Source organism: Rhea americana, unplaced genomic scaffold (genome assembly GCF_003343005.1).
Source record: "Rhea americana isolate MKP2758 unplaced genomic scaffold, rheAme1 scaffold_555, whole genome shotgun sequence".
In the NCBI taxonomy this organism is placed as follows: domain Eukaryota; kingdom Metazoa; phylum Chordata; class Aves; order Rheiformes; family Rheidae; genus Rhea; species Rhea americana.
Genome location: NW_028186707.1, coordinates 60,873 through 86,797, shown reverse-complemented (window position 1 = coordinate 86,797; position 25,925 = coordinate 60,873). Strand labels below are relative to the sequence as shown.

The 25,925-nt window shown below is 58.0% G+C and overlaps 1 protein-coding gene across 2 annotated transcripts in view; it reads right to left on the bottom strand.

The window, feature by feature from the left end:
* The window catches only part of CELSR3 (cadherin EGF LAG seven-pass G-type receptor 3), a 36,795-nt gene extending 10,879 nt beyond the window's left edge, over window positions 1–25,916 (bottom strand). Inside the window, exons 1-22 of one of the 2 annotated variants that reach the window (XM_085318844.1) lie at window positions 23,113–25,916; window positions 14,811–15,443; window positions 13,256–13,478; window positions 13,013–13,128; window positions 10,419–10,507; window positions 9,856–10,013; window positions 9,462–9,625; window positions 8,879–9,004; window positions 8,345–8,514; window positions 7,943–8,128; window positions 7,670–7,780; window positions 7,248–7,416; window positions 6,840–6,981; window positions 6,548–6,668; window positions 6,000–6,183; window positions 5,804–5,905; window positions 5,227–5,241; window positions 3,558–3,652; window positions 2,589–2,798; window positions 1,473–1,656; window positions 615–764; window positions 45–225 (exon numbers count right to left, since the gene is read on the bottom strand). In XM_085318844.1, coding sequence (XP_085174970.1) covers window positions 45–225; window positions 615–764; window positions 1,473–1,656; window positions 2,589–2,798; window positions 3,558–3,652; window positions 5,227–5,241; window positions 5,804–5,905; window positions 6,000–6,183; window positions 6,548–6,668; window positions 6,840–6,981; window positions 7,248–7,416; window positions 7,670–7,780; window positions 7,943–8,128; window positions 8,345–8,514; window positions 8,879–9,004; window positions 9,462–9,625; window positions 9,856–10,013; window positions 10,419–10,507; window positions 13,013–13,128; window positions 13,256–13,478; window positions 14,811–15,443; window positions 23,113–25,759 — 6,176 coding nt within the window. In that variant the 5' untranslated portion in view covers window positions 25,760–25,916. The remainder of the gene's footprint in view (window positions 1–44; window positions 226–614; window positions 765–1,472; window positions 1,657–2,588; window positions 2,799–3,557; window positions 3,653–5,226; window positions 5,242–5,803; window positions 5,906–5,999; window positions 6,184–6,547; window positions 6,669–6,839; window positions 6,982–7,247; window positions 7,417–7,669; window positions 7,781–7,942; window positions 8,129–8,344; window positions 8,515–8,878; window positions 9,005–9,461; window positions 9,626–9,855; window positions 10,014–10,418; window positions 10,508–13,012; window positions 13,129–13,255; window positions 13,479–14,810; window positions 15,444–23,112) is intronic. The other variant, XM_085318845.1, reaches the window with a different exon arrangement.
* Window positions 25,917–25,925: the final 9 nt, after the last annotated feature.

Genomic DNA, 25,925 nt, shown 5'->3' with positions numbered 1-25,925 from the left:
CTGCAGTCCTTGCTGCCTGGAGGATACAGGGGAGCAGGACATACCTGACGCTGCGGCGATCCACCTGGTAGCGCGCAGGGAGTAGCCCCCCCAGGGTGCGGTACATGATGAGGATGATCACGGTCAGGGCAGGCTCGGGCTCTGGCAGCGCCTGCCTCGGAGAGGAGCTCTCCACAGTGTAGTTCCCTTCACCCCCAGCAAAAGTGGGAGCTGCTGTGGGGGCAGCTGAGACACAAGGGATGGTAAGAATGGCCCCACGTATTACCCCTGGTGGCCTGAACACAATTTTGCATGCCCTGGGGGCACCCAGTGTTGCCCTGATACAGCCAAGCTGGAAGAGGAGGCTAGTGCTTTTCTAACACCCAGATCTGGGTGCTTTTCTCCACCAGCTTTGCCRTGGCCTGCTTAGGACCTCAGAAAGAAGCAGTACTGAGCTCTGCTAGCAGAAGCAGGACCCCAGGCAAAAGGCCACCAGGTGCCTTTGGGATGCAGTGGAGCAAGAAGCTCTGAGCTCTGTGGGTTACTGATAAAACTCTGACAGAGCCAGGTCTCAGCAGGGGCACAGTTCCCCTGCCAGCCAAGCCTGCCCACACTGATCCCTGAGCAATGCTCACCTTCAGCCTTCGAGGGGCTCAGCACAGAGAGCGGCAGCACAACATGGGTGTGAGGGTCCCAGGCAGGCTGGCCCCGGAAGAGGCTGCTGTGGTAGCGAGGGTAGCGCCGGCGGACGTGGGAGCGGTTCTCCATGCGGTCGATGCTCAGCACTGCAGAGCAGCGAGGGAATGAAAACCAGTTCTGTTACGGCCACCCAGGGAGCACCGCGCTCTGGGGCATCCTGGGCTCAGGCCACTGGCAAAGGCAGTACACAAGCCACAGGCAGGGCTACAGATGTGTCCCCTGCGTTTGGGCGTGATGCGACATTCCCAACAGTCACAGCGCTCCTTCCCAGCCCAGATCTTGCTCTGCYGTGGGACAGGCTGCTTCTGACACTGTGCCCAGTAGCTGTGTCACTAGAGACTCGGGTAGGATTGGGGGCAAACTGGGAGAGCGCAGTGCACTCCAGGCTCTGCTGGCTCCTGGTGACACATCTGCTGTTCAAGTGAGAGACAGGACCAGGAYGTCCCCCTGCTCCACTCCCACGTTTGTGGGAGCTGACACACTCATAGCTGCACACAAGCCAGCCTCAGCTGCTCCCGTAACATGGGGGCTAACCTTTCACAAGCAGCTCAAACATGCATTGCATTTAAGACTGCCTTCACTCATCTTCCCACTCAGCAGCACTGGGATGTGACTCGACCTGCCCTTTGCTCATCGCTTTGTTTCCTTTGTCTACACAAAGCTTGCCCAGGTGAGAAGAGATAAAAAAAAAACAAATAGGGGAAAACCCTAATTTCAGCCCATTTTTTAAAATGAAAGCATGGTTTCACACTGCTGCAGCTGGGCACCATGGAAACCAGCCAGTTTCTACTCACTGATATTGGGGGTGACGACGCCGACGGGGTTGAGGTAGGTGAGTTTCATGTTGCTGGCCAGCGTGCCTGAGTAGTCCCGCAGCTGCTCCATGAGGCTGGCGCTGCCGTGCTCGCTGTACGGCAGCATGGCCCAGTGCTCCCGGTTCTCGGGTGCCAGCACGGAGCTGCCCGCGCGCAGCAGGTTCTGCACCGGAGAGACGTGGGGGTAGGGAGTGAGGGGGCCAGAGCCTGACTTGAGTCCCAGCCACCTCTAGGCTGTCAAGAGCTGTGCCCTCTGCCCACCTTGCTGTGCCAGGACACCAGCAAGAGGGGTACTTTCTCCCACAGCAGGCYCCCCTTCTCAAAGCTCATCAGTCAGTGCCTGCAGAGACACTGCCTGACCCAGCACCGACTGGGAGAGGTGGGAGCCTCCTTGCAGCCTGCYTGGGGTTTCATCTCATGCTCTTTTGACTCAGCCCTACAACCCACAGTCTAAGACAAAGGAAATACCTGCCATCCGCCCATCCTGCCACAGGGACATGGCACTCCCWGCCCTCAGTCACCCCCAGCTCACACAGTAACTGAGGTGGGAAGGGACCTGCAGATCTCTGGCCCAATCCCTGCCCAAGGAATTCCACCTGGAATCAGGGCCTTGGCCAGCCAGATTTTGACCATCTCAAACGATGGAGCTTCCCCTTATATCTGGGCCCTGTGAGGTCTGACCACCTTCACGGGGACAACAGTTTGTTTTATACCTAATCACAGTTCCCCTTGTTGCAACCTGTGTCTGCTCCATCTCACCCTTTCACTGGGTACCTCTGAGAAGAGCCTGGCTCTTTCTTCTCTGCATCCTCGCTTTAGGGAGTTGAAGATAGCAATAAGATCGCTCTTGAYCTTCCCCTTCCCATACCGAGAGCAAAGCCAGCTGCCTCACCTTCACCTTGTTTATCCTGCACTCCAATCCCCATTGGTATCACTACAATGGATCAATGTCCATGTGGTACAGAGGAGCCTGGAGTTGGATCCAGCACTTCCAACAGTCTCACAATCTTGWTCCCCACAGAGGATCACGCTCAGGATAGCTGAGACAGGGCAGCAACATCAGAGAAGCCACCCTGGTTCAGGGAGAGGACCTACCTCATTGAAGTGGGCATCCTGTGTGGCTGTCAGGCCAAAGCCGTGCTGTCGACTCTCAAAGGCCATGAGGCGGGACAGCAGACGGTAGGTGATGTGCACATCATTGCCAAAGTAGTGGTCCATGTGGTCTGTCACAGCCCTGAGTCGGTGGGCCAGCTTCTTGGCTTCAATTGTGTTGAGTTCAGTCTCATTCCTCTCCAAGCCCTCCAGCTGCCAGCAGGGTGGAAGGAGAGGATTAAATGCTGAGTGGATTCCTTCCTAGAAGGCACCACAGCTCCCAGGGAGCAAGATCTGGGATGCTGCAGGCCCCCAGTCCTAGAGATGGTCTCTGAAACCATCTCAACTGAGAACAYTCACAGTGATGGCCACTGGGACAGGGTGCACCTCTTGGAGACAACCAGCCTCCAGCAATACCCCAGTGCTTGAACTGGGCCAGGCCCAGCGAACTCAGTGCCACTCCTGACAGAAGTCAGGGAGAGGAGAGAAAGGACAGGGCAATATTTCTCTGGAAAACTCTCGCGGCTTTACGTCAGTTACTTGCTTCAAGCACTCAGCCTAGGTGGGACGCAAGTGTTAGCAGATTTTCCCAGGTATTTCAGAGGGATTTGCCACTGACAAAAGTCTTGGGGCTACAGATGCCTCAAGGACCAGACATCCCACCAGCTTCAAATAACACAGCTCTGCTCAGGGTATTTGTTTTCATCTCAAATACTGGACTGGGGGGTAGGACACAGGTCATTTGATAGGGACACACAAAGATTAGATTAAACAAAGGTAAATTCCAGCTCAGATCAATGCCCCACGACAGGTTTGGTGCAGGAGATAGGAAAAGAAAAGTGCTGAGCATTGTGCCAAAGCTCTCTCCTACTCTAAGTGCCTATAGAGAGTCAAGCTCTTTGACATCTGGCAGTGAGCCCTAGTTTTTACTGCTCCTGCCTTGTCAGGGCTGCAGAGTCACGAGGAGATTACCAGTGTGGAGAGCTCCTTGAAGGCAGGTGAAGTGCAGTTGAAGAGATCTGGCTCCAGCCAGCCCTTCTCCTCATCACAGTGTCTGACAGCTGCACCTGAAACCAGGAGGAAGGACAAGTCTGAAACATGGCACAGGGTACACAGCTTCCCCTCTGCATCCCCCAGCAGAAACTGTCTACACCAGCTATCCCTGAAGACCACCACAGGCAAGTGCCAGGGAGGCCCTGTAATGCCCAGGCGCTGTCATCCTGCTTTGAGCCAGCATTGCCTGTTGCACAGTTGATCTGCATCGTCTTTAGAAGCTCTGCTGCCTGGGCTAACCCCATCCCCTCCCACCACAAGCTGGGATCCTGCATGTTGTTAGGACTGCAGCACACCAGGCTCCACCACAGAGGACAGCAAAAAGGAAAGTGACTCAGCCTGCAGAAGGCTTTGGTTCCGGGTGTCTGTCTGTGTCAGGGCATATCTGACCCCAAACTGCTGGAGCCCACATGGCCCTGGGCATTCTCCAGCTGACAGCCTGTAATGCCTGCTGAGGTCCTGCTCTTCTCTGTGGGGCAAGGTTGCCCCAGGAAGATGATACCCCTGCAGTGGGGCTGGTGAATSTGCCTCGTGGATGAGCCCCTGAAGCCAAGCAGCATGGAGGAGGACCTGTCCAGCAGTGTGCGTGCAGTATCCAGCCAAGGCCCTGACCCCTGGTTAGGGTCCAGTACTACTGGACAACAACAGCATCACCATGCATAATACCCTGAGTAGAAGAAACCAGGGTGACCCCACTGCACCCAGTAGGACTGTGAGCCAGACCCTCCAGGGGAAGGTGTCAGGGCAGGAGATCTCACCCAGGACTGGAGACGGCAGCAGCATGCCCAGGGAAGAGAGAGGAAGCCTGGAGTAGACTCCAGTTCCTGTTCAGAAAAACCCCAGTGCTAGTCTGCTCCATCCTGCCATCTCCAGCTCCCAGCTGTCCTTCCTGACCACCTCCTCCTCTGAGAATTAACACTGGGATCAGCAGCACTGCAACTGGGAGCAGCCTCCCTGCTGCTGCTGAGAGAGGAGAGAACAGCCCTTCCTCTCTGGTGCCCGTGGCCTAGCTCAGTTGCTGTCCTTCAGGCACGATCCAGCCCYGGGTCCGTCCACCTCCCCCTGCCAGCTGGGCAGCAGGCACAGGCCCTTGCCCTGAGCATGCCCAGCAGTTCCTGTCCTCATCCAACTCTCCCCAGCTCAATCACACCAAACAGCTCCCCCAGCCATTCCTCCCCACCTTGCCTCCCCAGCCAGCTGCAGTTGCGCACCATCAGCTCCTTCACTCCCAGCCTAAGCAAGCAGGTCTCAGCCCAGGGCAGCCAGCACCCATCCCAGCGGGGAGCAGAGTGCAGACCCTGCCTAGCAGCCTCCCCAGGCCGCTCAGAGCCAGGGCTGCAGGCTAAGCACAGTGAGCGGCAGGGCTGCATGCGGCTGCAGCTGGGTTTGTGCTGGCGAGTGTGCTGGGAGCAGGGAAGCAGCATGTGGGAGTGGTGAGGCCAGGCAAAGCGTTGGGAAGACATTTGGCAGCTCCAGAAGCAGCAGGGAAAGCACAGGGCTGTGTGGGGTGCCAGGCAGGGAGCAGGGAGGGAAAGCCACGTGGCGCAGCCCTTGCGACATAGAGGKAAGAAGGTGGGAACAACCTTACCTGCACCCCGCAAACCTGAGCACGGAGGGCGAGAGAACCGGGGAGAGAAGCAACAACAGTTAGGAGCTGAACCTGCCTCCTCCTGGCGTGAACAGCTGGAGAAGGACAGGGTTTGTATGGTCCCCTGGGGCTCACGCTGCCCTACAGTCTCCCACACACTGCTGGCATYTTTGCCACCACCAGTGGTGGCATCCTCCGACTCAGGCTCTGACTCCGGCCTGAGACGTTCACCTAACGCCACGCTGTGCCCTGCACAGCGCRCCCCAAGGACTGAGCACTGGGGGTGCTGAGCTGCCATTCCACGCCTGACCCGAGGCCTGCTAAAACCAAAAGGTGGCAAGGAAAAGGTGGGGACAGATGGCCTAGACCCTGCGGCCTGCTCCCAGCCCTGTGTCCACCCCTCCCCAGTCTCCCCCAGTCTTAGGTATTTTCTCCTCCAACCTCCTTCTCCCAGCCCTCCAGCCCAGCAAGACTGCACTGSGACGGTGCTAGAAAGGAGTGATCCTGCAGAGGCTGCTACAGCCCCAGCCCTTAGCCAGCTTCTCCCCGCCCCTCCCCACGGCACCCGTCAACTCACCTAAGGAGCCTTTGGGACACAGCACCACGGCCGAGAAGCCAAACTTGGTCTGGGGCCACCACACACCCGCTTTGAGGCTTTTGGGGCAGCCGTCGTAGAGCACTGTGGACACACACCCCCCCAGGAGCGTGGTTACGGGGGGAGACGGCTCATGCCAAGCCTCGCACCGTCGGCTCCCTGCCGTGCCCCCACTCACCCTCACAGCCGCTGGGTGTCACCTCAGCGAAAGGGCTGTCACAGCTGTTGCACTGGCGCCCGATGACGCCGGGCCGGCAGTGACACCGGCCCGTTTCCCGGTCACAGGAGCGCGAGGAGGAGCCCACTGGGTAGCAGTCACAAGGCAGGCAGGTGTCACTGCCTTTTGGGCGGTAGTGGAAGTCCTGAGGGCAGAGGGGGACAGCCATCAGACAGCCCCTGGGGACAGCAGCCAAGACCGGGGGTACCGCTGGAGCGTGGGCAGGGGCAGGAAAGGGTGAGGCTCTCCTCACGGGGCTGCCCGTGAGCTCAGCAGGGACTTGTCACAGAGATCTCCGTTTGCAAGCATCCCACTATCGCCTCCTTGGGCCAGGAGGGCCACGCTGAAGCGCTGGGCAGGGACTGAGCCCAGAAGCACCCAGGCCTTACTTCTCCATAAGCCAGGAGCACAAAGCAGGGCCTGGCAATTGCGAGGACAAGGAACTGCGCTGGGGGAMGAGCAGGGCTCCCAGGGGCACAGGCGGGCCATGGGTCACAGGTGCCCCTCACCTTGCAGTGGCACTGCCCGTCGGTTTTATTGCAGTCAGGGTCGAAGCCCTTGTTCACGTCGCAGTTACAGGGCCCGCAGGTGGGGTTCCCCCACCAGCCCTTCGGGCACTGCTGGTCCATCCTAGGGAGAAAAAAAMCCTGGCATTACAACAGCCAAATTCCCTGGGTCTCTTTGCCTCCCACTGGCCAAGCTGCCCAGCAGCTCACAAGGAGCAAGGTGGCACCGAGGGGTCCCTGCTCGCATGGCTGAGAAGGTGGCCCAGAGCCACCTGCCCTGTGCCCCACGTCTCACCTGTGCTCACAGTACTGCCCAAAGAAGTTCCCTCCACACTCGCACACGTAGCCCAGGGGYGAGCCCGGCTTGCGGCGACACACTGACTTGTTCTTGCAGGGATTGAGGTGACACACATCCACACAGTCCCCTCCATAGTATCCTGTGGTGTGGACACAGGGCGTCGTATAAACAAAGCACATTCCACCGCAGAGGGGCCAGAGCAGCAAGGAGTGGATTCGGGAGGCTCAGGAGARATTTTGTCCTCCACAAAATCAAATGAGCATTTGAGGGGATTTCTAGGTACGTGACTTGCCCAAGGGAGGGGCAGGAGAGCAGCCATGGGCCAGGCTGCAGGAGCCACAGAGGCCAGAGGAGAAGACRTGCAGTGCGGAGAGGGAAAGGGGGGCAGAGCGCTGCCGGCCCTACCTGGCTGGCACACGCAGGAGTAGCTCTGCCACTCGTCCTTGCAGATGCTGTTGGCCGGACAGGGGTTGGAGTCGCACGGGCTTGGCACATTGCAGCCAGCCTCCACCCTCAGGGCATGGCTGGGCTTGGGCAGTACAGTCCCAGTGGCACTGTCACCGAGCTGCACACCCTGCGACACAGGAGAGAAATTCAAAATGAAGCCGGGCCAGRCACGCGAGGCTCCTACTCTCCTGCTCTCCTCAAGCCCCTGGGGGCAGCCACCTCCCACCACCTACTGCTGTGCTGCCACATGGATCCCCACAGCCCTTTGGCCCCTGAACGCTCAGAGAGCGAGCATCGCCAGCAGGACAGATGTTGGCAGCAACTGCCAGATCTGCATTTCCGTCTCTCTGCGCAGCGAAGGCTCAGAACAACCAACTCACCTGTATGCAGCCCCTCAGCCCATTCTGCACCTCGCCAGAGCTCAGGATTCCCCCCACATGCAGGTGTTTCACCTTCAGGCCGTGCAGTTCATTTCCAACAACGACCGTGTCCTGCAGAAAGAACGGGAGTAATGTGGGGCCACTGGCATCATCCCTACCCCATCAGCCTGTGGGTGCCAGTCCACCCTGAGGACTCAGAGGTGTAACCAGGCCCATGTACGCAGTGCATTCCCATAGCTCCTGTCCTGGGGCTGGCATTCCCACTACTCATACCTGATAAAGCCCAAAGTCCAGGGTGAGGGTGATGACGTAGCGTGAGTCTCGCCCACTACGGACGTCCCGCAGCTCCAGCTGGAGGTCATGCCATCTCCCGTCGCTGAGCCGCAGCTGGTCCAGTATGAGGCTGGTGCTGCGCCCAGAGCCCCTGCTCACCATGAAGGAGAGCAGGCCCCCAGCCAGCTGCAGAGAGGGAACCAGCAATAGCAGTAGCCAGCAAAGCCCTGGCCACCTCTGCCCACCTCCATCCTACACTCCTGTGAACAGGCCCAGCCCTGCTAAACACCCCTCCCCACAACCACCCACTGCTCGGGCTGGAGTCCTCCCGCTCTCATTGGGTGGGTGGCAGGAGAGCTTGGGACATAGGTGCTGCAGCTGAGTCTGTGGCCATGGCCCTACCTGGCAYAGCAGAGTGGTGTACTGGCCGGCATGAGCCTGCAGAAGCACCCCATCTGGCTGGCGCGTCCGAAATGCCAGCCCCAGGTACCACGGCACTGAGATCTTCACATCTGTCTTRAAGTCCCAGGTCAGGATGCTGTTGCCCTGGAAATAGTGGGCATGGTGCATGGCTGGAAAGGAAAGTGGAGGTGAGGAAGAAGGATGGGGACCATCTGCTTCTGCTCTGGGCTTTTCCTCACATACTGCAGTGCAAAGGCCTGGCCACACTGCAGGCTCAGGAGGGACAGTGAGAAGCACATGCTGCTGGCTGAGTGACACCAGGACCTGTCTGCAGCACTAGTGCTCTTCCTGATCTCTCCTGTCCCTGGAGCCATGGCAACTCCATTTTCCAAGTGCCTGTGACACTACACAGAGAACACTAAATGCAGGGACAACACACCTAGCTCATCGTACAGGTCCCCCTCACCCTGCTTCCACAGCAATCCTAGCACCATGTCCCACCCTGCCCACATCCAGCAGCGACCATTCACTCACGGTGGCGGCAGTCTTTGCCCCCAAAGCCAACGGGACAGAGGCAGGAGTAGGTTCCCCAGCTGACRGAGCAGGTGCCGCCGTTCTTGCAGGGACTGGAGTCGCAGAAGGAGTGCTTGGCGTGGCAGCCTGGAGGTATCAAAGTYGCCCACATCAGCCTCAACCTCCTCTCCACCTCCCCCGAGCCAGCATGGGGAAACACCGCTGGCCCCCACGGCCCTTCCCCTGGCTGCCAAGGGACAGGCACAGTCACTGGGCTTCTCAGCACAGGTCCTGCCCGCTCAGGGACAAGTGTAAAGGCTGTCATTGCTCCATATGTCAGGAAAAAGACACTGCAGAGCTGGTCTGACTCTCAGCAGCATCTTCCAGAGAGGCTGGCTCTGCAGGCCTGCGCACAGGATCAGCAGACACTTCCAGGACACCAGCTTGGTGGGGGGGAGCCCTGGCTGATTTAGGGGGATCCACAGCCCCCCTCCGATGGGAACCTGCTCAGCTCTGGTCATACTGCCATGTCACTCTTACAGCCCGGCAGCGCTGCAGGGTGAGCAGGAGGGGGAAATCGCAGGGCAGGGGCCAGCAGAGATACCTGCAGCAGTTCCGTTGTTGGCAATGTAGGAGGCCAGGTCAATGCGTTTGCTGTCGATGTACAAGTCTCTCATGCATCCCACAAAGTCACGGTGAGTGACAGGGAAGTTTTCAGGCAGATTTGGGACCCCTCCAAGGAGCAAGGGGCCTGTGAGGTCCAGGGACCTGCAAGGAGAGAAGCCCAGGGGCGTAAGATCCACAGTGGTCTCAGACTGCCCAGCCAGCTCTGCTCTTTGAGAGGCTGGAAGGGGACATCTCGCCAGGGGCAGGCACATGCAGCCAAGGACCTGGAACTACAGCTCTGCCAGACGTGATGGATTGACTCCACTGGGGACCCAGGCGTCCTGCTCCTCTCCCCCTCCCAGCTGTGCCCAGCAGATCCCTGAGGAACTCACTTCTTCGAGCTGGACTGCACACCCTCCGCAGCACAGGAGTAGTTCCCAATCTCGCTGCCAAACTGCAGGGCCACCGAGGCGTCGCATTCGTCCACTGTCAGGATAGCCACCTTGTCCTTGGAGGGGCCCTGCACCACCCCCAGGGCACTGACCTTGGGCTGAAACCAAATGTCAGGCATTAGAGGCACACGTTCCCCCACCAGCCAGCCTCACACAACAGCAGGAACGGGGCTACGGCCCAGGCACCACTCCAGTGCCACACACACAAGCGAACCCCACGAGAAGTCTCCAGCTAAGCAGAGCAAACAGGGCTGGAGACGGACACTGCTGAGGACACGGCACAGAGCACATTGCTGCAGCCTCCAAACACGATCTTCAGGACTAATTCCTCTCTCTGTCCAGCCATGTCCCCTGCCGCACCCACTGTTCGGGCCAGATAACAGGCTCTGCCTACYCCATGAGGCAGAGCTGGGGAAAAGCCTCCAGCCGCAGCACCACACAAAGCAAAAGGCCCCACGGGGAGAGACCCACGYGCATGCGGGGACAGGCAGGGGCACACGTACCTTGTTGTAGTAGTGGAGCTGTAGCGTGTGCCACTGCCCATCGCTCACACCGCCGGGCAGGTACGGGCTCACCACTGTGCTCGACTCTCCTGCAGGGACAGGGATTAAACGCTGAAGCAAGCCAGGCAGCCCTCTGGATGTGTTGCCCCCTCTTACAAGCACGCCACACTGCAAACAGCCTCGCACAAGGATGCAGAAGGGATTCAAGCTTGGCATACTGTCCCTGCCTGACGTGGCATTGTGCAAGGAACAGGGCAGGAGGAAAATCGCAGTCCTGGGATGGCAGCGAGCAGGCCCCAGGGCGCCAGGACAGCTGCTTCAGTCCAGGTTGAATTCCTTGCACTTTTCTGGCTACCATCTGGAGTGCCTGGCATCATGTCTCTGGCCCCATGCCAGCACTTGACCCTGCAGAGCCCCCTCACTCCAACTCAGGGACAGTTTCTCCATGCCTCAACATCTCAGTCCTTTCCTGCATAAACCCCCTCAATTTATCAGCAGAAAGAGGCTTTGTTCGCTCCCACTGAGCCATCAGTTGAATGCTGTCAAACTCCTTCCCTCCGGTTGACAGACGAGAGCTCAGTATCAGTGCAGGGGACATCCCTGTCATCAGTCACCCACCTGGCACTGCCTTCCAGCTTGCTATTTTTCCAGCAGAGGCCTTGGAAGAGAAATCTCCCTTATATATAATCTTCCCAGCCACCTACTCACTGCTGGGCCAAATCCTGAGAAGCTCAGCAGACCCATGGCAGTGACAGGATGGCCACATGGCACTGCGTACAGGAAGAGGAGAGCAACACTGTCCCCCAGGGCAGGAGGGAAACCCCAGGCATTAGCATGAGGGCCCAGCTCCCCCAGCAGCTCATCCTGACGCCCTTCAGGATGGCAGCAGTGGGAACTTTCCTGGGGTGCATTAGGAAGACTGTTGCCAGCAGGTCGAGGGAGGTGATCCTGCCCCCTCTACTCAGCCCTAGTGAGGCTTCATCTCAAGTACTGTGTCCAGTTCTGGGCTCCCCAGAACAAGAGAGACACAGAGCTACTGGAGAGGGTCCAGCGTAGGGCTACGAAGATGATCAGAGGGCTGGAGCACCTGCCCTACGAGGAACGGCTGCGAGAGCTGGGCCTCTTCAGCCTGGGGAAGAGAAGCCTGAGGGAGGATCTTATCAATGTGGACAAGTACCTGAAGGGAGGGTGTCAAGGGGACGGAGACAAACTCTTTTCAGTTGCCCCATGTGACAGGACAAGAGGCAACGGGCAGAAACTGAACCACAGGAAGTTCCGCCTGAACGTGAGAGGGAATTTCTTCACTGAGAGTGACGGAGCGCTGGCACAGGTTGCCCAGGAAGTTGTGGAGTCTCCTTCTCTGGACATCTTCAAGGCCTGCCTGGATGCAACCCTGTCTAACCTGCTCTAGGTGACCCTGCTGAGGGGGGAGGTTCGACTAGATGATCTCCAGAGGTCCCTTCCAACCTTACTGATCCTACGAACAGCAGGGGCACGGTNATCAGAGGGCTGGAGCACCTGCCCTACGAGGAACGGCTGCGAGAGCTGGGCCTCTTCAGCCTGGGGAAGAGAAGACTGAGGGGGGATCTTATCAAGATCAGTGTACAAGTACCTGAAGGGAGGGTGTCAAGAGGACGGAGACAAACTCTTTTCAGTTGCCCCATGCGACAGGACAAGAGGCAATGGGCAGAAACTGAAGCACAGGAAGTTACACCTGAACGTGAGGGGGAATTTCTTCACTGAGAGTGACAGAGCACTGGCACAGGTTTCCCAGGAAGTTGTGGAGTCTCCTTCTCTGGAGATCTTCAAGGCCTGCCTGGATGCAACCCTGTCTAACCTGCTCTAGGTGACCCTGCTGAGCAGGGAGGTTGGACTAGATGATCTCCAGAGGTCCCTTCCAACCTTACTGATCCTACGAACAGCAGGGGCACGGTGCAGTGGGGCTCGGGCTGAAGGGATAAGGAACACCCTCCCAACAGAGTCTTTGTCTCCTGACTGGCTCAGGGCAAGGCAGGAAACAAAGCTCCCAGTGACGCAGAACGGGGCAGGAAGGCAGAGGCACAGCCACCACCAGCTCCTCTCTGTCCCGAGAAGACAAGCGAAGTGGCAAAGGCAGCACGTGCTCACGGCTGTTGGCTCAGTCCGCGGGAGCAGCACGGGCTGGGTGCCACAGACAACCTGAGCAGCAACACCAATGTGAGAACAGATTATTTCCCTCTGCGCTCAGCCCTGCTTGTGCATGTTCGCGGGCACAGGGACACCCACCCACAGGTATGGACACTGAGCCTGGGCAAGCTTTCTCCCCAGCATCCTAGCGTCCTGCTTGGTCCCAGCTCGTACGTGCAGCCCCCCCTGCTGCATTTGCACTTACATTCCCAGGCCTAAAGAAGGTCCTTAGACACATGCACCACAGATAYACACATATATCATCACATAGACACACACCCTCTGTGCCAACCCCTGACACACACACACACCCCTCTCCCAACCACATCTCCCCCACCATYGCTCAAGGCCAGCACCAAGCTCGGCTGGCTCAGAGCCTTCCCCAGCTCCCACGGCACATATCCCGTAACGCGAAGGGCTAAGCCTACCTGTGGAGTATTTCAGCTGGAGCTGCCCCTCGATGATCTCCACCGCCAGGAAGTCGTGCCTCTCATTCAGGCGCCCGTTGTAGAGCAGAAGGCCACTGGGCTCCAGTGTGCTAAACCTGGGGCGAGAGGAGCAGCGTGTGCAACCAGGAGCAGGTACTCCCACAGCATGCACCAGCGCAAATGGTGCAGGGTAGCATCGCGGCACAGGGACGAGACGAGACGCGGCAGAGGGAGAGCACTCACGAGAGGGCAAGGGTGAGGTGGAAGCGCTGGCGCAGACCCCGGAACATTACGAAGGAGCGCGGTGGGAAGGAGCGCGTGGACACCTCGCAGAGCGGWGCCTCAAAGCCGCCCGCCGGGCACTGGCAGCGGAAGCCCCCGTCGGTGCCGTTGGTGCAGGTGCCCCCGTTGCGGCACACGCCAGGCGTGCAGCGCCCCGAGCGGCTGTCCACCTCACAGTTCTCGCCTGGTGGGGGAGCAAAACGAGAGGCCCTAGCACATAGGCTGGAGGGGACCTTAACTCCAGTAGAAGAGCCAAGTTTGGACCAGGACGATGCGAGAAGAGGACAGGAGAGTCCTGGTCACAGCAGGGCTGGGCAGAGTCACCCCTGGTTGACAGTAGCCAGCCACAGGCAGGGTGGAGAGGGAAGGAGGACCTGGGATTGGCTCCCCCCGTGCAAAACGCCTCCGGACGGGCTGATCTCCGTGGCTATCCGGATGGCAGCACAGCTCAGGAAGGCCAGCCGGGCTCTTTTCCAGTGCCATCCCCAAAGCGTGCAGAGAATCGCCCAGCTGCRATCCTGCTCCCATTACTTGCTCGGTGGCACGTGGGGAGGATGCAGAGACAGCATGAAGTGACAGGGAAACGAGCTCATTAACCCTTCTGCTAATGGCTGTTCACGCTTCAAATGCCGGGGGTTAATTACCACTGACTCTGCTTATCTCACCAGGAGCCACGACAGGAAAGCGGCTCCACCGCAGCCATCTGCTGCCACGCTTCCCTGCCTCGCGCGGTGCCYGCTGGTGGGGAGAGCACGGCAGGGCTGCTCCCCCCGCCTCGCCCCCCATAGGCACRGGCCACCTTCCCTCACCCCTGGCTGACAGTAGCCAGGCACAGGTGTCCACAGCCTGAYGGGGCCTTGGGGCAAGAAGAGACAGGCTTTCTCCTGCAGGAGTTCACCCACAGCTGGCCTGCGCTTGCCCRCATCAGACCCTCCCTCGTGGGGCAGCTGCACCCAGGCTCCCCCTCCCAAATGGTGGGTTTGCCACAGTTAAACGTAAGGACTCCAAGAGCACCAGCCCTTGCTGAGCAAGACCAGAGTTGTTGGGAGAGCTAAGATCAGGCATTTCTGCCTCGGCACCCCCAGCTCCCTACGACAGCTTTGCCCCTGGTCTCATTTACCCCAGTCTGGGCACAGCTTTGTCTTCCTGCTCCATGGACAAAGCTGTCCTGGTGGGGAAGTGGCAGCCAGGGTCCCCAAGAGTCCTCCGTGACACCTACTTACAAGTCACATTTCTATAGCAACCTCAGCCCTGGGYATCCAGCATCATGGAAACACAGCCTGGCAGGCAGCGAGGGGCCCCGTCACCCACAGCCGAGCTGGCGAGAGCGCCTGCCACGGCGTGACCCGCCCCGAGCTCCAAGRCAGGCCACATCTCACCAATCCAGTCCTGTGCGAAGTACCTGACCTAGCAGTTCCTGCCCACCCCGACGCAGAAGCTGCYTGGGACAGACACCAAGCCCAGGAGACCAGCTCACCCAGGGGGCTCCCACCCGTGCCCCAGCCACGGCACTCACCGCTGAAGGGCTGGCGGCAGACGCACGTGTAACCTCCCTCCTTGCGGGTGCAGACCCCACCATTGAGGCAGGGATTAGAGTAGCAGAGGTTGATCTCCGTTTCACAGTAGTCCCCCGTGAAGCCCTGAGGGCAGCGGCACCGCAGACCGGTGATGGGGTGGATGGGCCGGAAGAGGGTGGAGGGGGAGGTGATGAAGGGGGCCGAGCTGTCGAACTTGAGGACGGAGATGCACTTCATGTAGTTCTGGCAGGGCTCCCGCAGACAGACGTTGTCGTCGAAGGGCAGCACCTCTAGCATGGAGGCACCTGTCAGTGCCATGCGCTTCATGTACAGCTGCTCCTGCAGCTCCTCTGAGCTGAAGTAGTGCCCACCCCGCGGCGCCAGGGCCGAGAAGCTAACGTTGAGCACTGTGCCGCCCACGTCCGTGTCATTCTGGATGTTGAAGATGAAGACGTCCTCCTTGGGCGTTGCAAGCACAGTGGCCACCCCTTCCAGGAATGTGGCCAGCAGTGGGGAGAGGAAGCGCTCCTGCCACATGTTCTCCAGTCGCACTGTGATGCTGTTGGCCAACATCTCCTCTGTGATGATGATCACCCGCAGGACGCATTGGGCTGTCACGCTGTGGATCCCATCTGCAGGAGGGAACAGGGACATGCCGCAGGTCTTGCTTGGAGATCCTCCTCCCTCCCATCCCGGGGCAGGACCTCCCAGACCAGTGCACCCCGAAAAGCCCGAGCCCTTGGCTAGGGCAGCTGCAGCTTGGAGCCACGGTACGGGGAGGGTAGCAGACTGCCAYCTGCCCTCACCTCGCTGGGCTCAAGGGTGAGCTCTCCCATGCTTCCAGCTCTCTACTAAAATAACTCTCAGGTTTTCCCCRTTCTAGATCTAGGCAGCAAACTGAGCTCCCATGAACAAAGATGCTGGAAAGAAATGGGCAGAAGGGAGGCCCAGCAGGAGGCTGAGCAAACACAGGAGCCGATGCCAAGGCCTGGGGTGTTTTACTTCCCTGCGGTGTCCCGACCGCCCCTGTCTGCCTCCCCCGTGCTGCCTTTCCTGTGCTCTCTTCCTGCCTTTTCTTTCTTCTCTCCCCCAGGGTCTCCACAGCTTTTGTGCCTGTCTCCCTCCTTCCTCCCTTCACACCATCTGCTCTCCATCTCTTCCTCCCTCGACCCATCTCCATGTTTGTTTAATTCTCTTTAATCTTTATTTTCCTTGGAAACAAACTCCCTCTCTCTTGCGATCTTGCACCATGTCTTCGAGGCACAAACAYGTGGGTGCGCACACGCACACACACCGCTTGCCAACTTGCCTGCCTGTCCGCTTCCAGGATTTTGGCTGTTAGCAGCAGTTTCCCCYCAAAATTTTAAGCCCACCAAAGTGCCAGCATGCCCCATACTCAAGAGACCAGACCCTATGAAGCCACCAGTAGCCACAGCGATGAGCCCCAGGGAAGGAGGGCAGTCTGTGCAAAGCCACCTGGCTAGTGACAGCCAGCAGTTGGGCCTGCTGCAAGCCCCAGGCGTTGCCTCCTGACTCAGAGCTGCTCCCGGTGACTAGCTGTGCTTCGCGCAGTCTCATGGCCACAGTGCTTTGCCAAACACCCATGACCTCGGTACCCCTTTGCTTGTGTCCCCCGTGCTGCCACAAAAGGCAGCTGCTTCTGAGGTGTCACCCCCTGGGCACGAGGGCTGCTGAAACACAGCACCGCCTTGTGCGCCCAGTCTTGTGCTACGTCCGGTCTCCCCCTGTGCCCCCACACCAACCCTCAGCCCCCCGTCCCCGAGCTCCCGGCTGGACGAGAGGCAGTCGTGCTGTAGGCACGCAGGTTGGCCAGGCACCGGAGTGCCAGCCAGGACAGACGACCACCTTGCTCCCAGTGCAGCAGCTGCTCTAGCAGCAATGCAGTTTTGGACCTGCTTCCTCATCCAACCTATCCAGCTCCCAGAAACCCACGGGAACTCGCTATCTTTGAGAGTCAAACCTTGYTGCAAACGTGGCCAACACCAGCCAACATGAGAGGGAGACAGAAAGCCAGGCATGACCACACTCCTGATTTCCCTAGGAAACCATGGTCAGTCCTGCACACAGATGTAACCTGGACGCCCGCTTGTTGTCTGCAGCAAATCGAGCACTGCTACCAGGCCACATGGAGAAGACAGACTAGGCTGTCACCACCAGGCAGCCATGGCTAGGCTGTGCTGAGGTCACACGTGGAACAAGTTTGGCAAACTCAGCCCAGTCACTTCACAGCACTCCTCCGTCTCACGCAACACAAGGCAATATGGCACAGGCAACAGCAGGCTTCCTGGCCGCCCCGTGAGCCCCAGTTTCCTGAATATAAGGAGACGAAGGCTGGCGGGTTTAAACACCAACCTTCTATCCCCCTGCCCATCCCACAGCTCCCAGTCTCGCATGCAAAGCGGCCTGTATTGTTCCTCTCTCCCCGTGCCCGCCATGCTGTAATGTCTTTTGATTTCCCTCAGCCCCGTTTGAAGTTTGCAGTGCAGGAGGATTTAAAGATTGAAATGTTTCCTTTCTTCCCCCCCCCTTCAGAGGGTGAAAGCTTTCCAGSGACCCTGTGAATTCCAGCAAAAGCACAAGCCTCCACGTCGGTGCTGGAGCTCTGGAGATAAGGCTCGCATAGGGCTGGGGCCACCGGGGAAAGCTGAGGTGCCATACAGYCACCCAGGAGCTAATCTCCTCAAGGAAGGGGGGGGTTGCTTCCCTTTGAAATCAAACTGCTTCAACCTCGTGTGCAAGCAAGGTGAGAAACCTCCTCCCAAATGGCAATCTGTTTGCTCTGAACCGGAGGGCGCAGGACAGAGCGAGCAGAGGTTAACAACTAGCCTTTGTCCGTCCCTCGCAGCGTGCTCGTCTGGCCCAGGCAAGCACAAGGCTCAGTCGGATCTCGACTGCCTCCCACTCTCTCAGCTCCGGCAAATGGTTTCATCTGGAAGCAGAAGCAAGGCCCAGGGGAGCAGCTCTTGCTCCCTCTGAGGGCTGCTCAGCACCAATCAATAGGCAGGCAGATGTCYGTCTGATTTATGGCCGTTATTAGGCCTCCGCTAATGTGATGCTGAGCTCTGGGACATGCTGGAGGCCAGCAAAGCCTCTGAGGAGCAAGGAGGCTGTGGCCTGAGAATAGGGTGGGCTGCAAGGTCCACACCTATGGCACTGCCTAGGCCACGGCAGGAAAGCCCGATGCTCCTTTCCCTGGGAAGCCTGGCGTGACAAGGCTATACTCCCCTGCTCCATGCCGTGAGCCAGGGCAAGAGGACGAGTGCAGCAGAAAGGCAACCAAAACCCCTCCGGTGGCATCAAGGAGGTAGAAACAAGGTGCGAACCCACGACTGATGGGCCTGGAGCGCGAGAGAGCAGTGATGAGACAGGCCTGCCCCACGGGCCGCAGCTGCTGTCCGACAGCTGCTTACGCCTTCCGCTTGGCAGCAAAAGGTGCAAAAAGCACAGGGTGCTGCTGACGCGCAGTGGGCCCAGGGCTACTAGGGCTGTCATGCAGAGGGGATGTCTCCTCTCCCAGATGCCCTGCTGCACAAGGGGGAGCCAGGCTGGTCAGCAAAGGTCTCCCTGGTGCGGATCCTAGCAGCGGGTGCTAGACTCCCCTCCCTCTCCCTGCCTGCTGCCCCCACGCTATGAGGGCATGTCAGACGGGTCTCACGCCAGGGCCACCTTTCAGTGCTCAGGTGAGACAGCTTCCTCACCCCAGACAAGGGGCTCTGCCACAAGCTGAAGCCACCCCCTCCACATGGGCAGGCCAGCGCCCTGTGGCAGCACAGGGTCCAGCCCCAGGGCCCTAYCTCGTAAGCTCCTCCATTACCCGCTGTCCATCCTAAGCTTTGCACCCGGGGCTGCTTCCTCCATTGGTGCCATGCATAGGGAAGCAGATGGTTAAGAAAATGACCCTCTGCAAATGAAAAAAAAAAAACCCACCAAAGAGAACCCAAAGCTGACTGGAGGCACTGACCCCCCTGGGAGGCATTTTAATCACAAATGCTCAGCCTTTCTGATTAAACCCTGTGGTTGGAGAGCTGGTGCCTGGTGAATATTCATGCAGCAGAGCAAGGTGTCTTGGATACATGCCTACAGCGAAAGAAGGGAGAAGGGACACAAGAGGCTCTAACCCTGGTGCTGAACAGCACTGTGTCATCACGTTTGCGCTTCCAAGACTGACAATTATCACCTTTAAAAGCAAGAGGGATAGCTATAGAARGAAGAGATCCAAGCAAGCCCTCCCCAGGGGGCAGGATGGGCTGCAGACTCTCCCTGCTCCCCAGGGAGAAAGATGGCAAGGTGGCCTGGGAAGGGCTGTTGTCCCAGACCCCTCCAGTTCTCCCCACCACCCCCTCCTTGCTTGGTCACACCCAGCTGCCTGCCTCGCTGTCCTTTTCCACACATACAACCATTACATGGGGACCRGGATCCCCAGCTACCACTTCCCAGTCTGATCAGGCCTGGGGCATCCGCTGCTACATGRTCAAAGCCACCCGAGCGTCCCTGTACAGCAGGGATGGCTGGGGACAGTCTGCACCAACTGCCTGGGAACGGAGCAAAACTCCCAGGTCAGCACTGGAGTCCCCTCAGTGGGAAGAGAGACAGCAATCACCGCTGAGTGTGGGCTGTGCTATGGTCTCCTGGGTCTTCCGAGGCAACTCCCCATCTCTCCTGTCTCCGGACACTCCCAGAGGATCTGACTCACAAGGCAGAGCCCTGGCCAATGCTCCCATCTCAATAGCCCCAGAGTCACGAGCAGAGATTCAAGGCTGTTCCAGCTGCCGAGCCTGGTGACTGCCTCTGCCGACCACAGAGCAAGCAGTCATTTCCCCAACATATCCAAGCATCGCCAAGAGACCCTTCTGTGCAGGTGGGGAAAAGCAAACATAATGACAAGTTTCTGGAGGGACCTTCACTTAGACCAGCAGGAAAGCAAACACAGGCCTCCCCAAAGGGGCTTGGGCTGGGCCCAGGGGAACTGCACTTCTAGGAGAAGCCCCAGAGAACAGAAACAAGGCAGCTCGGCTCAAAGGACAAACCAGCAGGACTCCCAAGGTGAAGACAGGGTCTCTGCATTTCACTTGGGGGGATTAGGAGCTCAGAAATGGGCTCCAGTGGATTGCTGCCTAGCTTCTTCTGAACAGCAGAGCCAGCATTAGAGAGCAAAGCCTACCTAAGGGAAGAGTGCAGGGCCACTGACACCCCAAGCAGCCACCACAGGGACAGTGATGGTGACACAGGCATAGACATGGGTGACATTCAAATTTGGAGCTGAGGAGTAACAAAATGCCTACACATAAAAGGAGGAGAGAGTAAAACAAGACCACCGGTATGGGTGAGGTGAAYGCTGCTCACCATTTCTCAAAGGGCATTGACAGATCTCTCGAGGMTTTGAGGATCCTCTGACAGATGAGAAGACCTCAGAATTAAATTAGGCTGCCCTCAAAGAGCACAGAATGTCAGCGTCCCTCTCCTGTCAACTTTAAAAACTAAGAGACTAAAGTATGATAATCAAGAAGACTCCAAAGCCATTTCTTAACCCAGAACCAAAATCCACCCTTCTCTGTGGTGAGCACCTCCCACTGTCCTAATAGGGGAGGAAGCTCCCAAGATAAGGGTTCTCAGGAGAAGCAAAATGAACAAGTTGAAGCGCAAAAGCAGCCCTGGGACCCCTCCCTGACTTGAAAAGAAGGAACTGACATGTTCAGACATAGGAGTTGGGACAGATGTGCTCCAGGGGTTTTACCTGCCAGGCTGAGATTTAAAGTGAGACACATCTTGGATAACAGGGTCAGCTTTCAAGATTCGGAGATCAAATTARCTATTACCTATGGAGATCAGACCACCTACTAGCCAAGGGGAGCCCAGGTCAGCATGGGGCAGGTACAAACACCAGGGACAAACCCTTGGGCTCTGGGCCTAGGGGAAGGCTGCACACAAAGAGCTCAAGGGGAACAAGGGTAGCACAGCAACCACAGCCCAAGCACTGCTGGGCCTCAGCCCTCACAACCAGCCTGATGGTCTGGCCTTCTTAAGCCTGTCTGGGAAGGTTGCAAGCCTACACAACGACAGGTTCATGYAAAACACCAAATTCACACCACACTGCTCACCACAGGCACAGCCCTGCTACCCCGCTGCTTGCATCCTCAGTGGCCAAGAGCAATTTTTAGCAGACACAGGAGCTCCTGCGCCCACAAGGAACTGGGCCCAGTTTTGCTGCCTGTTAGTCCCACTGGAATCATACTGGTTTGTCACTGCTCAAGTCTTCCCTGGCACTATGAGCCTGAGCTGAGGACAAACACAGCTCACAGTCAAGCAGAGACGGGAATCAGAAAGGCCCCTTGCCCTGTGATTTAGCAGGATCCATCTATGCTCCAGGCTCAGCTTGCTTCAAATGGAGAATAAAATCCAGAGGCAGGCAGGGAAGCTGCTCCCTCCCCGGACTACCCTGCGTCTCAGATGCTGACTCCTGCGGTCCCCCACGTACGTGCTATTGTTGCCAGGCTCCTGCAGAAGGAACGTGCTCCCGAGCAGGCTGACACTGGACGAACAATGCAGCCAACCAGGTTCGAATTTCCTGGCCACCAGCTCTGCAAAACTGCCCCCCAGCCTCTTCTTGTGCACAGCTATGACAGGAGGGCAGACAAGATTGGCAGCTGGGCGGCTGATGGGGCTTCTAACAATAAATAAATACAGAACAAAYCTGATCTCCACCTCCCCAGCTCCTATCAAAGCCAACAAAAAGCGTATTTTCCACCGTGCTCACTCCTCTGCCCAGCACAGCTCTTCCTTTTCCATCTTCTCCTCTCCCTCACAGGCGCACCTCTCCTAGTCTCCTTTCCCACTGGAAGATGACGACACTCTAATTGCAAGGGCCCTCTTGCTGTAAGGCAGCTCAACGCAGGACTTCAGGACGTGATTTTCTCCTGCCTTTGTGCAGGGTTAAGTGCGCGAGGAGGCAGGGCTTGCATAAACACACTCAAGCAGAAGCTGGAAAGGTCAAAACCACCCCCCACCTCCAGCAATCAGTATGTGTGCATCTGCACCCAACGCCAGCCTGCCCCGCAGTTCCGACTAACCCCCAAAGAAGCCGAGCCTACCGCCGAGCAGTGCTGCCTGTGCTGGACAGCTCCAAACAACCCTCCTTTAAAGCCCACACGCCATCTTTTGAGAGGAACCTTCCCCTCCCTGGATAAGCCCGAGAAAAAGCGATGGTGAAAAGGGAGGTCAGCTGGCAGCCAGAGGTCAGGGGAGACCCATGATTCATGTACAGCCCCAAGCACTCTTGGTAATTCAGTACTTGGCACTTGCAAAGAGGGGCTCTCACCCTCCCCCCCACCCAAGTCACTCTGGTTCGGGGGGATGCACGGATGCCTCCATTTCAGAACATGCCTCCGCAAGCAAAGAAAGGCTTGTAGTGAAAGCAAAGCTCAGGCAGCTGGGAACTCCAGCTCCAAACCCCACTGCTCACAGACAGGTCCCTAGGTCCATCTTTACCCTGCCCTCGGCTTCATCGGAAGGGACTTACAAAACCAGCTCAGGGAATTATTAGCATCTGCATTAGGATACTCCAGTGATACACACAATGTGAGAGCTTAAAGCACCTCTTAAAGATTTGTTTCAGTTGCCTTCTGTAACACTAAGTTAGATTCAGAAAATTTTMGAAGCCACACCAGGAAACACAGCCCTCAATAGCTGCCATAACCACRCTCCAGAATTTGGATCCAAACCATGCGCTGGTAGCAACACCCTCCAGCAGAAGAGTATTTTTACAGGGGCTCTCTCCACATCCCAGTTCAATCCCTCCCCTCCCCAGCAGGGTCGTGGGCACTTGGTCCCGGCAGGGAGACGTCACCAGGGATGGGGAGCAAAGCAGCACACCAACCTCTGGACCAGCAGAAAGGAGAAGCAGCTAGCTCAGCCACCCCGGGGCCAGCCTGCTTTCCTGGCCAGGATCTTACAGCACGCACCACGGCTTCATCGGCGACAGCACCTCCTAAGGTGTCTCGCTAGCAGCTACAGACAATCCTCATAACTGAATAACGATGCTTTGTTCTTACAGACAACCACCAACCTCAAGCCCCCGGTAAAACGCTCTTCTACATCACACCCTTCACTTCTTTAACTCCCAGACCTKCCAGTATTTCCTGATTTGAAGCATCTCCCAATCCAAATGTTGTTGCTAGTCCCTAACCCCCTCCAAGATGCCAAAGGGGCTCCCCGAGGGGAACCATGCAAAGGCCCCAGAAGGTGTCCTGCGAGCGCAGGTATTTTAAGATTGTTGCACCCTACCTGTGACAGTCACCAGCATGGAGGCCACGAGTGGACGATTGTTGTCCAGTTTACGGCTCAGCCTCAGCTCCCCACTCGATTGATTTACAATCAACAAGTGCAGCTCGTTTCCCCGTTCAAAGGTGTAGAASAGGCGGTCGGACACATCTGGGTCATAAGCTGGGACCTTCCCTATGACCCCAGAGGGAAAGGTGTTGGATTTATTGGACACATAGTTATTAAACAAGATCTGGAAGTTCTTGAGAACAGGGCTGTTGTCATTTTGGTCAATGAGCTTGATGTGGACTGTGGCTCTGCTGACCAAAGGGGCAGAGGTGGCCTGTACTACAATCACGTACTCAGGTTTTGTCTCATAATCCAGGTCTATCAAGGCTGTGAGCTCCCCAGAAAAGATGTCCATCTGGAATATCTCAGGGATATTGCCTTCCACAATTTGGTACATGATCTGGGCATTGGGTCCCTCATCCGGGTCAACTGCTGTGATCTGGGCCACAACAGAGCCTACAATACTGTTCTCCTTCACCAAGACCTCAAACTCTTCTGCAGGGAAGACGGGTGCATTGTCATTCACATCCTGAATGGTAACCTGAATATGGACAGGCGTTCGTTGAGGAGGGATGCCCCTGTCCACAGCATAGGCAGTCAACTCGTAGASAGGGACGTTCTCGCGGTCCAGCCTGCGGACAGTGCGAATGATCCCAGAGGTGGGCTCTATGGTGAAGTCTCCGTCCCCATCCTCCCCGTTCTGAAAAGTGTACTGCACTCGCCCGTTGGTGTGGGCATCCCGGTCGGTGGCAGAGATCTGCAGAACACTGGTGAAGGGAGGTGCGTCCTCAGAGATTACGCCTTGGTAGTGAGTACTGACGAACTGGGGGGCATTGTCATTCACATCGTTCACCATGATTTCAACATAAGTGGTGTCTGCTTTCTGGGGGATCCCATTGTCCTTGGCCGTGATAGCCAACGTGTAGGTGACCTGGTCCTCATAGTCCAATTCTGCCTGCAAAGTGATGGCCCCAGAGTCAGGATCAATGCGAAACTGAGGGACATTGTCCTCGAGGTAGTATATGATGCGGGCGTTTTCCCCCACGTCATCATCTGTGGCACTGATTACCACCACAGTGCTGCCCACAGGCCGGTCCTCATTGATGCTCACAGAGTAGTGGGCACTCTGGAACACGGGTCTGTGAGTGTTGGCATCAGTGATGTTGATGTGAACATGGCAGTTGTCCCGCAGGGTGCGGTCAGAGGCCGTCACAGTGAGCACATAGCGCCTTTCCTGCTTGTAGTCCAGCGGCAGGGAGAGAGTGATGAGCCCCACCCCACCCTGCGTGCTGATGGAGAAGCGGTTCCGCGTGTTGCCTCCTGTGATCTGGTAGGTGATAGCACTATTCACATCCCGATCAATCGCCGTGACGCTGAGGACACTGGTCCCCACAGCCGCATCCTCGTTCAGGCGGATAAAATACTCCTTCTGGGTGAATTCAGGGCGGTTGTCGTTGACATCCATGACAGTGATGGTGACACTGGCGGAGGCAGATAAAGATGGAGAGCCATGATCCCGAGCCTCTACCCCAAAAAAATAGTGCTCTACCAGCTCCCGGTCCAAAGGCCCGCTGACCGTGATCCACCCTGTGGCACTGTTCACCACAAAAGGAGTGTCGGCCGAAACTCCCGTCAATTTGTACTCCAGGCGTGAGTTCTCGCCGTAGTCCGCATCCACAGCCTGGATGTGGATGACAGAGTGGCCGAGAGGAGCATTCTCCAAGACAGAGATTTGGAAAGGCGTGCTGACAAAGATGGGGGCATGGTCGTTGATGTCCACGACCTGGATGCTGGCCATGCCAGTGTTGTTGGACAGGGGAGGACGGCCYGCGTCCTGAGCCCGGATCCTCAGGGTGTACTCGCGCTCCACCTCGAAATCCAGTGGGGCCACCACCTGTATCTCCCCGGTGATGCTGTCAATGGAGAACTGGCCCCGGCTGTTCCCGCTGATGATGTTGTAGTGGACCAACGCGTTGTTGTCCTTGTCCAAGTCTGTGGCGGTGACGCGCAGGATTTCTGTGTGGGGCCGTATGTCCTCTCTCACCTGGACGATGTAGCGCTTCTCGCTGAACTGCGGGGTGTTGTCGTTCTCGTCGAGGACCGTGATGTAGACCTTGACGGTGGCAGACCGCGGCCCTGGCTCCCTGCCCTGGTCATTGGCCTCCACCACCAAGGAATACCTCTCCATCTTCTCCCGGTCCACCGGCCCGCTGGTTGTGATGAGACCGGAGCGGGGGTCGATCTCGAAGACAGCGTGGGCAGCCCGCTCGTTGACGAAGCGGTACCGGATGTTGGCGTTGGGCGGCGAGTCCACGTCGGTGGCCCGCAGCTGCAAGATGGGGTAGCCTTCCTCCACGTTCTCCCGGATGGTCTCCCGGTACTCGCTCTGCTCGAAGACGGGGTCGTGGTCGTTGCGGTCGGCCACGGCGATGGCCACCATGGTGGTGGCCGAGAGCCGGGGCGCCCCGTGGTCGGYGGCCGTCACGCGGAAGTAGTGGAGCTCCATGCTCTCGCGGTCGAGCGCCTGGGTGGTGGTGATGAGCCCGGCGCGCGGGTCGATGCTGAAGAGCTCCCGCGAGCGGCTGTTCATCAGCGCGTCCATGGAGTACACCAGCCGCCCCGCCTCGCCGCCGTCGGGGTCCTGCGCCGCCACCGCCACCACCGCCGTCCCCGCCGGCTGGTTCTCCGCCACCTCCGCCTGGTAGTTGTACTGCGGGAAGAGCGGGTGCCGGTTGGGGGCCGCCCGCCGCGCCCGCCCGCCCGGCCCC